This window comes from Apus apus, chromosome Z, assembly GCF_020740795.1.
Source record: "Apus apus isolate bApuApu2 chromosome Z, bApuApu2.pri.cur, whole genome shotgun sequence".
Classification (NCBI taxonomy): Eukaryota; Metazoa; Chordata; class Aves; order Apodiformes; family Apodidae; genus Apus; species Apus apus.
This window is the reverse complement of record NC_067312.1, coordinates 40,612,769-40,625,333: the sequence shown is the minus strand read 5'-3', so window position 1 is coordinate 40,625,333 and position 12,565 is coordinate 40,612,769. Positions and strand designations below refer to the sequence as shown.

At 38.4% G+C, this 12,565-nt stretch overlaps 1 protein-coding gene across 9 annotated transcripts in view; it reads left to right on the top strand.

Moving 5' to 3' along the window:
• The window catches only part of NTRK2 (neurotrophic receptor tyrosine kinase 2), a 219,972-nt gene that overhangs the window by 24,885 nt on the left and 182,522 nt on the right, over positions 1-12,565 (top strand). For all 9 annotated transcript variants that reach the window (XM_051642180.1, XM_051642179.1, XM_051642188.1 and 6 more), the window contains exons 4-5: positions 3,247-3,315; positions 7,102-7,256. In XM_051642180.1, the coding sequence (XP_051498140.1) occupies positions 7,142-7,256 (115 nt within the window). In that variant the 5' untranslated portion in view covers positions 3,247-3,315; positions 7,102-7,141. The remainder of the gene's footprint in view (positions 1-3,246; positions 3,316-7,101; positions 7,257-12,565) is intronic.

Here is a 12,565-nt window from a genome sequence, read left to right as displayed (position 1 = left end):
CATTTGCCACAGGTTTGCTTTTTGCTGAATTAGGCCTAACCAGTTTAAAGTGATCTTGAGATGCATATGTAAAATACAGGCAGGCTTTTGACTGAATTTGGATGCTGCCTTTAGGTATAGCTTTGGAGCCAGTCTCTGTAATCCAGAAGTGGTTTTTTTTGGCGCTTTTTTGTTGTTGTTGTTGGGTTTTGTTTGTTTGTTTTGTTTAGAAGAAGAGGCTTTAGAACCCTAGCTGGATCTTCTTTGGGCTGCTCACCATAATCTCTTTGTAATTGAAGGGGGAAGCTGGTTTATATTCTCCTTCCATTGAAGTGAAAGTGTGGTCCTTAACTACTCTGAGATAAGCCCAGTAGTGATATTTTCGCTTGACATGAATTAAACAGACCACAGCAGGCATCCCTATAATCAATATAAAGTGCTCAGTTTATGAAAAATGTACATAAGATTAAATTTACTGTTCAAGTATCACTTAAGGTGACAATCTGTAAAACTGGTCTGAAAAATTTCTATTGAACTACTTGTCAGCTTGAAAAACCTGAAAGCGCTGAACTACGTTTAAGAAAAGGCTACAATCTTGGAAGTGCTGAATGTTTCAACTCATGATCAAGCAAATAGGGACAGGGATTTTTTATTACTTTTCTTCCAGTTCTTACTTTCTTTTTATGGACCATATCAAGCACAACTGATAAAAACCTGAACAGGCAATTAAAGCTATCAAGGTGTTTATCTTTTTTTTCAAAACTGGGTTTGTTAAAAACACAGTAATATCTGTTCATTCCTCTGATAATTCTACTTAAATTATCAGTCTATTTTTTTCACTAGCTCACATGGAGTCATTGATACCTGTGCCAAGTATTCAGAAAGTAACATACCTGGTGATATTTGGGAAGTAAGTCTGGCTCATTAATCTAAACAAGTAGGGGCTATTCTGCTGCCTAGAGGTTTGCAGTAATCCTCCAAAAAGCAGTGGTTGGCCTGAGGCTAAATGGCAAGAACATAGAGTAGCACCTAATTTTCACAGTTCACTGTCTGATAGAATTCATAGCTCTGAAGCAGGCAGCTCAGCATCTCCCAAAGAGCTGGGATGAGTTAGATAACCATGAGTAAGCTGAACAAGGAAACATGGAAGCAGCCAGGAGGAAATCTTCGGAAAGGATGGGACTTGAGTCCTGCCTGTGAGGTATGTGGGCTGTTATATCCCTGCTGGGTATCTAAAACCAAACTCTCTCTCAGAGTCAGTCGTAATGTTTTTGAGATGCTCTCAAAAAATTATTTTTAAGGTGTTATTTTCTTAGAAAATAAATACTATCTCAGAGAATGGCTGAGGCTCTTGTGCAAGGTGTTTGTGACTAATTTTCAGATTTGTATTTTAATCCTTTAATATTAGAAGGTTTTGGTGGTAGAGAGTTTCAGATCTCCTTTGATTTGACTTGGTCTGGAGCCAGAGCTTGCATCTGGCTTTCCCGTTAGAGTGCCAGGAAGGATCACACAAAGTGAAATGTCTTCAGCTGGAGAGATATTTCCTGGATGAACTTGTGGTATGTTGGTTAGGGATCCTCTTAATGCAGAAGAGCAGGGTCCTCTACTGTGTGTAAACCAAAAGTCAAACCTGGTTGCTACACAGCTTGGATTATTACGTTGCCACCCACTAGAGTAGTAAGTGGCATGGGCACCCATCTACAGGTACAGCCCACTGTGTATCTGATTGTCTTTTGGGAAAGGCAGGATTTAGTTGCTGCACAGGTGAGAGAAGCAGGTGTATGCATTGTTTGGAAATACCACAGGGGTACCCACATTTGCTGCTTGGTAGTGTCAGAGCTTGAGGTAATCTCCTGCATGATGAGTGAAGTGTTGCCTGTGGAGGGGTGGGTTTTGGTGTGCTTCACATTGCGTAGGTGCTGGAGCAAAGAAACCAAGTCATTCTGAGGATTCATCTTCTTTCTTTCACCTTCCCAACATATGGCTTATACATATTAGGGAAAAAATCACAGGGGCAGTTTTTACTTAAACATGGCTTCTGTTCTGTTTGCAAATTGCACTCTGATTATGGTGTATCTGATCAGAGTTGGTGAGATGATTCCACCAGCATCTGGCATTGGGCAGTCCAGTTCACCTGACTGATGAAATAGTAGCTCATCTGTTTTGCTTTCACACATTAGGACTAGTCAATTGTAAGCTTCAGGCTGTTGTTTGTCAGAAGGAATCAACAAGGAAATGTAGTAAATAAAATCTGTTAAAAAGATTCTGTTCTAAATGTTTGTTAGATGATCCAACTTGTAATTTCTTTGAAGGTTATATTGTACACAGAGATCAAGGACTGAAAGTTGGGAAAGTAAACACTGGGTTCCTTAGTCAGGAGAAAAAAAAAAAAAAGTTTAATCCCTGGTTTTAAGTGCAATGCAGCTTTTAACTATGGAGCCCCTATGGCGCCTTTATAACACCACATAAAACTCATGAGGTATTTTCGCTTGTAACACTGATTTGCACTGTAGTGCTGGCAGTAGTACAGTTTACTGCTCTCACTATCTCTAATTGGTGGACCGATAGGACTGTAGAAAAACAGCATTATTTTGCTTTGGGGTGGAGAAAGCAATTTTGCAAGCCTGGGAGGGGAGGAGTATTTCTGATTCAGATTAACATTTCTTTGCTCTGCATAATGGGAGAGGACCTTTCACTTAATTACCACTGGAAACCGTAAATGCTTAATTGACATAAAAAAGCCCAATATAGGCATTTTACAGTTTTCCTTTTGATCTTCCATGTGGGTACATATTGTACATGCAATTTGAAAAGAATAACTAAAAGGCTCTGATGTGGATGTGTGCTAGCATGTGAGGAGGGCTTATGTGAGTACAGATTTTGGTGCAGCATGAAGAAAGGGATACACCCATTTCACTTATGAATAAATTGAGCATGTAATTAACACCTGGACCTTACAAATACTTTTGAAACACAATTAAATCTGCAGCTTTTCTATGATGAACAGAAGTGCTAAAAGTGAAAATACTGACCTCTGGTGAGTTGGGATTTGAGTGTATTTTACTTCAGATGCAGACTGGATTCAAAACCTTGAATTCGTCAAACCATAAAACAAATCTGAGCAGCATTTCTTTGCAACTGAAGTCAACGCAGTAAGGGCTTTTTTGAGCTGGTTTGAGTTCTTAATTTTTTTTAAGAGACACGAACTGTATTTCCAGTGTGAGAAGAAGCAATTCTAATTTATGCAATCTTTCTCTTTTCCCATAGCAATTTATCCAGAAACAAGCTCTCAAGTTTGTCCAAGAAGCCTTTTCGCCATCTGGGTTTGTCTGATCTGTAAGTTGTCATTTCTTAAAATAAAGTCTATTTTTGGCTGGAATGGAAGAACAAGATTTGGAAGTTTGTTCTGTTGACGGTAGTGGTCCATCAATTATAAGTAAGGAAATTCTGATCCAAAGAAAGCAGCAATGCTGAACATTTAAATACAGAGATACTGCCTTTCTAGGACTCCAGGAAGGTCAAATGTATTTTTTAGAACAGTGTGGAGATCAAAATAGCCTTTCCCCTTCAGCTTTAAAATATTTTGTTGGGAGATTATGTCACAAAAAAATAAACATGCAGCCTTCTACAGATCTTCAAACGAAGTCTCTCATGTTCTTATGTTGGCCCCACAGCTGCTATGCTTATGGTTGCCTATTGAAGAATGTTTTGTCAAATTCTTTGAGTTGCATTGTGCTTTGTATAATCTTGGTAATTAAGCACTGGTGAACATCTATTTATTGATTGTTTCGGTATTACATTTTTATCTTTTGTTCCATTAAGCAGAATTTCTCTTTTGCTATGCATTACAAAATTTTTGTGATTTCGCATGTTCTTTGCTAATATGTGGGATTGCAGAGAGCCTGCAGGAGCTTTGGGAGGTCTGGGGCTGCAGAGGAAGGGTAAATTGGTCTCCCAATGCTCAGAGCAGAGCCAGAAGTTGTCCAAAATCCCAGTACAAGAATTACAACATGAGCCTTGCAGTCCTTGACTTCTTCTGGTAAACGTCAGCATGTGAGAAATTAAATGGGCAAATCCTAGTGCCACAAAAAAAGAGGTTATGCCCCTTAGGTATGTTTTGTTGTTAATTAAATTGGTATAATCACTTTTTTTACAGTGCAGAGAACATTGCTCACTGGAGTTTTCTTTCATAACGTGGCGGTTGACAGGCTTTCTGGTGGAGGAGCTAGCTAGTTGCAGAGCACTCCCATTACTGTATGCCCTGCAGAGGTCTGTTGGTTCTGAAGTCCCTGTTTCTTCATATGCTGTATCTAGTTCGTGCATAAAAAGCCATTGTTAGTGTGTATTGACTGTAGGTCCTGTGTTTTGTAGTTGTCATGACCTCAAAAAACCAGATGCAGGACTCAGACCAGTGCACAGTGTGAAGCTTGAGCTTCTGATTTTTCTAAGCAGCTAGGGGAGAAATTGGGTCATCTTTGCACCTCTCCCTGGGTTGCAGGAATTATACAAGTGGGTATGCTGTATCTTGTGAAGCATGCAAATAAGGAAGTGACTGCAATTTTGAAGGCATACTATGTTTCCAGTTTCTTGGAGTTTGTCTGGTGCCAGTAATAGGATTATTCCAAAGCACAAATCAAGCTACTTTTGAATTTCTCCATCTCAGGTGAGAAGCTTCTTTTAGGCTGGGGCTGGAGTGAATGCTTACAAAGATTTTGAAGAACGTCAATGTTGCTGATCTTTCTGAAGAAGTTGGTTTGCTCCTGGGTAGAAAGAAATAAAAAAGGATTTGGTACTGACAGTGAGAGAACCAAGTGTCACAAATATGTGACAGGAATTAAGGGAATTGAAGTTTAGTGAGGCAGAGAAATAGCTCTTAGAGGCAAAACAACTGACTGATGTGAATTAGGAGTGAATATGTTTGTGTTGCTAATACCAGAGTTAAACAATGGCCGTTCAGTGTCATGATAGTGAAAGCAGGGCAAGGTTACTGGGAGTGAGCCAGACATGGAAAAATGGATGGTGTGATGGTTAAACTGAGTAGTATTTGAGGTATGGAGGCAATTTGTGATGGGGGACTAATTGAGAGAAAGAGAGGATACAAAATTAGGATAGAGTTTTATGGACTTGGAGAATAACTGGAGTGTGGGGGTAGAAGAAGTAAAGTTATGCAAACAGAGATGGTGATGAAGTGAGATAAACTGACATGGGGAAATGAGGGAAAGAAATTGGAGTGGGGAAGCAGGGCCTGAAGAGAGGAAAAATGGTGATAAAATAGTATAAGCCAACCAATTCTGTCGATAAGTGGCTAATACATACGTGGAAAACCAGAAAGAGGAGAGAAAGAAGAGTGTTGCAAAGGGAATCTGAGAGGAGAATGATGCCATAAATAACTTCTGAGGATCTTCTTCTGAATCTGACAAACTAGTGTCCTCTTGTTAACACTTTCGTAAATCAAAACATAAAGAGTTGAAAAGTTCAGGCTAGGATAAAATAGGATGTATTCACCAGGTATTGTAGAGGAGAAACTGCTGCTTTTAAAAGCTTATTATTTTAGAACAAACTAGCTGCATCTGTAAGATTATGGCCAACAAGATACAGACACATGATTTACTTTTACTAGGTCACGTTCTTTCTTTCACACAAGTGTATGTGGAGGGTCATAATGCCTCTTATCAGGCATTCTGCTTTCTGCCTAACTCCCTTGCTGGGTTTAACACAAAACAGCGGAAGAAAAAGACTCCTCAGCCACCGGTAAAGTAAAATTCTCTTTTAAAGGCAAGTTATACAATGAGACAGAAGGCTCAAAGTAAATCTTGCTGTTTTGAAAATGCACGTTGAATGTTTTGATCCAAAGGGTCCTAATGTTCATACTTTGTCTTGCACAACAATTTTTGTCTATGCTGTGATGGTATTGAAGTCTGGCAGATGACTTCTGTGAATATATATTACTCCTTCAGAGATCTATGAGAATGAACCCTGCAGGTGTTAATGGTCAAAGACCTGTAGATGGTTTTGGGGGGAACAGGTTACAGCTCTGATAAGCTGATGGTTTTTTTTTTAATGATTTAATGATTTGCACACTTCATGTCCTCAGGACGCATTTAGGGGCATATATTCTGTGAGCAATTTGAATTTGTTTTCTGTAAGTTAAAAATACCTGTGAAATTGTTCCCCTTGTAAAGAGATTCCTTAAACAATTACTTGCATATGCTTATTTGGTTTCACCTATGCCCATAGGAGAAAAAATAACACTAGGTCGCTTCTTTTGTAGACTTTGGGATGTTTCTGTTCATATTTCGCTTTTATGTAACTGCATTACATTGTTACATAGTTTTATTAAATTTTAAGACTAGAATTTGCTAAATTTGCTAACCTGTAGTTTAAATTCCATGCAGCATAGATTATAAATTTCAGTTTCAAGGCTGTTTTTTTCAGTTAGTGTTTCCTCATGACATTACCTAGGATTTTCTGTGAGATTTTTCTAGAGTGTTGTATCAGATGAATTTTGAAGGTTAGGTAAAATCCTTTTTTTATTATTAGAGTTTGTTAGAGCTTTCCTATAATCCACGCCTGTTTGACTTCAAAGAATTTTCTCCCTCACAACGGTAAACTATTTCTGGCATGATCTTTCTGAGGTAGATGAGCAGAGTCAAGTGTAGAAGAGAGGAGTTCTGATCTCTGCTTGACTATTATGAAATAAAATGGGGCTTAACGGAAAGCCCAGTTCTCCATGTACTCCTGATTTACACTACTGAATTGGAGATGGTGGCTGAGCCATCTGTGTGAGCTCTCAGATCTATGGCAGTGTGGGTTCTTGGTGCAAAGAGAGCTTTATTCTCTACCTGGAAACCATTATCCACTTGCAACTTGCATAGCGCTGAGGTTACTAAGTTTTCATTCCTTACCCTCCTTAACTAAAGAGTTCAACTTCTGCTTTCACGCAGTTGAGTTCTTGGAGTCTCTCTGCCTCCCATTTTTTTTTTTTTTAATATGCATGACACATTCTGCATTTTAAATGAATTGTGGTGGTGTTTGGTTTTGTTGTTTTTGTTTGTTTGTGTGGGTTTTTTTTTGTTTGTTTGTGTGTTTGGGTTTTTTTTGTTTGTTTTGTTTTTCCTGTAGGATATTGGTGGACAATCCATTCAAGTGTTCCTGTGAAATTATGTGGATCAAGAAATTTCAAGAGACTAAGTTCTACACAGAAACTCAGGATTTGTATTGTATAGATGACAACAACAAGAGGACAGCCTTGCTGGATATGAAAGTCCCAAACTGCGGTAATACATTTTTAACATAAAATTACTGCTCAATTATTGTGAGACAGGAAAAACAAACATGCTTTTTTACAAGTCACTTAGCAGGATGACAGCAGTGCTGCTAAGGGAAGGGTTTTGGTGGGGTTGTTAGCCACTTAGTGGCACATATGCAATAATTCTGGGAGTCTCATATAATAGTTTTGTTTTTCCTTGATCCTTTAAGAATGTACCATTATTCAAGTGCAAGACAAACAGAACTTGATTGTGGATAACACACAAAAATTATATAATATGCATTGCCTTTGATAAACTAAATAGTAGTGCTTCCAGTCTCACTATACAAAATATTACCTTCTTGAAATTGTTTTCAGGTATTTATGGTTAATGAAGTTTTTGTTTTCTTTCGAGAATACGAACTAGTGCTAGGACCACATGAAGAAAATTCGTAACTGCCTGCTAATAGAAACAAATTGGCAATAGCTCTGTTCTTCACACAAATAAAACTCTACTGAGTTCATTTGTAAAGGCTATACAAGAGAGTCAAAACAAGCTTAGATCTGTATCATTTTGCAGTCTATTGTTTTCAATCAGCATCTATTTATCTGGAGACAGTGGAAAATGATGTAACAGTAAGGCTTTTTTTTGTATACGGCTTTGCTGCCTGTATGTTGTCCTGGACACCTGGTGAAGGGTTTAACCCACTAGTTGAAGAGATTTCTCCTCCTCTATGTACAAGGGGCAGAGGCTGGGTTTTTCTGACCTTACTTGAGTCCTGCTGGAGCCTGGAGAGCAGGGAGCTGGGATGCCCAGCAGAAGGCAGGCGAGAAAGAAAGGGAGCAAAGGTATCTTCATGGAGTTTGGGCTGAAAAAGTTGTAAGTGAAGGTGAACACAAAAAAGGAACCTTTTCTCCTTCCATTTTTGCCCATTGAATGTCCTTTTCTCCACTACCTATGTGGAGGGTGTGGCACCCCCTTGTAGCAGCTGCTGTTGAGGAGGGGACCAGTTCAGACCCAACGTGTGGCGTTTAATGGCAGGAGGGCATTTTGTGGCCATGTATCATGCTGTTGGTCTTGTGTCCAACTTCCTGCTGGGGCCAGGTGTAGTGGTGTGTTCTTGACGAAAATCATGTTAGTGTCTAGTGTGATCAAAAAAAAGGCAACCTGTTTCAGGAGTCTTGTGAGCTCCAGAGCTGGTCTTGTATGCTGCAGGATTTGATTTACCTGACATGGGAGATGTTACCAAGCTGAGCTAAATGTCTGTTCGATGGACCAGAAGGTAGAAAGATCTTCTGGTGGACTGAGATCTCTTAGTACAAAGCAGGAACTGCAGCATAGTCTTTTGTAACATTCTTGTCTGGCCCATCTAGAAGCTACCAGGTAGCTATGATTTTTCTTTGAAAACTTCCGTTGTTAAAGGCCCCGAATTAAATCACTGTTTCTTTCTCCTGAATTCTTCACCATCTGCAATCACAAGAGACTTGTCTCCGACTACATGATGCTGTTCGGATGTATTTGTTGTGTGCACATGTGTGCATCATGTTGATATGTCCTGACTAAAATACTTGCCATGTCAAGGAAAGGTGGTTCTTCTGCCTACAGGAGCAAGAGGAGGAGGAAAGAGGACTGTATATGACATTCAGATTAGAATTTGCAGTACATGAAATTTGCATTGTGGGAAACATGCATTTTGCTGATGATTTGTGGGGATTTCAACACATTCCTAAAAATTTTTGATGCTATAATTTTATATACTTTGATATTTTTTTTTTCTTTTCTTATAGTAGTTTTTAGTAGAGATGAGAACACAGCCTTTTTTTAGGTGCACAGTAGGGAGTCCCAAGTGAAGAGTGACCATGTTGGTGACCATAGGCTGTGTTCTGGAAAGTATCTGAAAGATCCAGTATGTGACTCTTGTTTTCAGTATCTGCAGATATTTTTCTGTGTTTAAAAGGAGAAGACTTGGCTTCAAAAAAGCCCACTGATGGTTTATTTCATTTCCAGAACTTTCTGGGAGGCTAATAGGTAGGACTGAAGTGGAAGAAGAATTCAGTTTTAGACACAAGTGACTTTTTTTTTTTCCTGTGAGCTACATGAACTTTTTAGCTCCATTTGATGTCAAGAGAAATTTTTGTGCATGCAGGTCTTTGAATTTTGTTAATAAAACATTTTCTAATTTTCTCTGCTAATGAAATAGTTTTGTGCCATCTCTCTGCTTTGTTAATTTTTTTTATTTAAAACTCAGGAAACATTCTGTCTTCTTTGTGCGCAGGTGTTATTAATTACTTAATAATATTATAGTAAGTAGCCTGTACAGTATGTGGTAAATGTCTTGGTAACATGATGTCTCACTACTGTGTGCTGTTAATAAATCTCTTGCTGGGAAGTTGGAAGAGGCCACTGTGGTTTCTTGATCGTAAGGCTTTGGTTTGTAGATAATTGATGTGAAAAGTAGCAAAGTTCTGTGGTACTTACTGTTTATGTGATGGAAGTGGTCATTAATGTGCTGATTAAAGGGTGGCTGCAATTTAGATGCCATCAGCTTTCTTATTTTATTATCTGGTTTAAGTCAGATATGCTTACTAGGTCCTTTCCAGCTGCAGTATTAGAAGTGTCAATCAATTGTTACAATATTTGCAGAATTGTTTTTTCAGCTGCATTTGAAATATATTTATGTATTATGAAAATTGTAAAATTCTTTTAAGTTTTAAATTCACACTTAAGTAGTGTGTCAAAGGTTTTTTAATTCCATCTGTTATAATAGTGTTAGTAGAGCCTTCTGTGTAGAGGAATACAGGTGTTTACTTTTGGCATTTCACAGCATTTCCTGGTTCTCTGTACAACCATCCTGTTTTTTGTTGTTGCTTTTTTTGTTTCCACCTGATAAAAAGCATTAGAAAATCAAGAAAGAGAACTGCTTCTGTAAGTTTTGGTGGTAATTGCCACCAGTGAATTAAGTCCTTGGACGCAAGGCATGTCCTGTGCCTGGGATGAGGTCACTCAAAAGTCCTTCAATCTGCAGATCCCCTGGAGCTCACTGAATGCTAAGGAAGCAAGACCATGTATTTGGAACTGGTTAATAAAGTGTGGGCTTGTCCCTCTGGTAGGCTTTCTGTACATACAACAGACCTATATTCAGACTGGCTTTTTGTTTACACGTGCAGCCAGTCAGCAGAAATGTTGCTTGATCTGAGAACCATAGGATTTTACTACTAATGGACTGTACTATATCTGGCTTAATTTCAGCCTGTTTCTAGTGACAGTTTATTATTGTAGAGGTAAATAAGTAAATGGCAATATCAGACTGAAGGCAGGTTTTATAAATTTTAAGGGGGGGTAAAAGACAAACGAAAAGATTGATGCGCTTATTTCTTTGAATTTACAGAAAACTTTTGTGGTATGAGCGAATCAATAAAATAAACATTAGATCTTAGGTATTCACAGTTCAATGCAGTCTAAAACCACAAGCAAAGGCATAATCTAGGGGGTGTTGACATTTTTTCCCAGTATCAGCCAGACTTCAGATAAGACTATCAAAAGGAGAACAAGACAGGCAGAATGAAGTGAGTTTAAAAAAAGCCTTAAACATTTTCCATGTTTACCTTTGAGAATATTCATGGGCTCTCTAGCGTGTGTTCTTTATTTTGGCTCACAAACTAGATGTTATGCATGATATATAGTGGCATACTGTTTTGATTTCCTTTATAAGAGTTTTAATTCTTATCTGTGATCGTGGGCTGCATGTTTTTTATGAGAGTTTTGACAGTAATGGGGTTTCACTGTTGCTCTTAATTTGAGTTAGCATTTTCCAAGCTTAATTAAAACAATTTTTATTATTTCAGCTTTTAAGTAAAAATAGCTGATAATTTATGGATGATTGAAAAGGCAACAGGAATCTCATTTTCAAAGACATGTACATAGCGTAGTTGTCAGCATGCATACTTTTACCTGTTCATGAAGCAACCAGTAACTTTCATGCAGATACCTAGACATACGATACATAAATCAGGGCTTGTGAATGGTGATAGTTGAGTGTATGCAATGGAAGTGTATGTTTCATATTTTTAAAAAAGCAGAATTTTGTTTTATAGTACTGATTCAATTCTTGCCTTAATTTGAATGAAGCAGGTTTATTAGAGAAAGCAGGTTAGAAACAGAAAAAAGCAAGGCACTATCTAAGGGGAAGAAACATGTCTTGATAAGTACTGTTCTTGAACTCAGTACATTGTGAAGGTTTGCAGAGGTACTCTTTGTGTCTGACTTGACACATCTGTTTAAGAGCGGAGTACTGATCTGCTAAGAGAGAATGGCTGAGTGACTGTTGGCGGGTGGTGTTTTTACTTTTCTCTTACTGTGTAACTAGGAGAAGACTGACAACTAGGTAACTGTATTCTGAAGTCTGAGAAAAATACTTTTTGCTCTTTAAAAGTGGAGACATTTCATGAAGGCTTCCCTTCAGCCATAAACTTGGTATATGGTATGCTTGCTATCAAGAGCGAAACCCGTAATTGTACTTGTTTGTAGTTCTCTGAAAATGTTCCCATCCCAGGATCACATTTATCATGTTGCAATATTTGACAGGTTGGCATTATTTCAGTATTTTCTGGACACACATGAAATTCCCCAGATAAAGATACAGGAATTACAACTGCATTACATGCACTTGGGGAGTAAGAAGCCATGCGTTAGAGGTTTGCATAAGCTAGTTTAAGCCTCTTTAACTTGCATTACAAAGGCTCTTTATCTTTCAGTGTATCGCTTAAGCTGTGGGTGCTGTATTCAGCTCAACTTCAGTGAAGGTATCTGGTTTTATTTTGAAAGTTGTTGTGAATAAACCGAAGCTTAAAGTTAAGAACAATTTCTCCAGATCTAAGTGAATTTCCTTAACCATTCAGGGAATTTGAGAGAAAACATGGCTGGGTACTTTCAGCAGACTGCTAGCAAGGAAAGTGTTGATAAGGTTGATAGCCTCTATAAAAACATACAACCTGGAAATTCTTGCAGACAAATGGTTCTTACTAATACTGGGGACAAGGTCAATTAAATTATTAAGATTCTGCAATTTCTTTGTTATTCAACACCTATCTGCTATAACCCAGGTCAGGTCTAGGGACCTTAAGAGAAAGGTCCTGGGCTGAAGTTAAGGAGCTGGTGTAAACCTTGGAAATATAAACCCTTCGTCAGGTTTGAAATGTCAGCAGCAACCTTCAAAGCTTCTGTACAGGTTGACTGTGGAAGACAGCTCGCTGTCCAAGTGAATTCGTTGTGTATGGCATCCATGATAACAGTTTGAGTCCTGGATGGGATGAAGGTTCTGCAGAGGTTGCATTTGT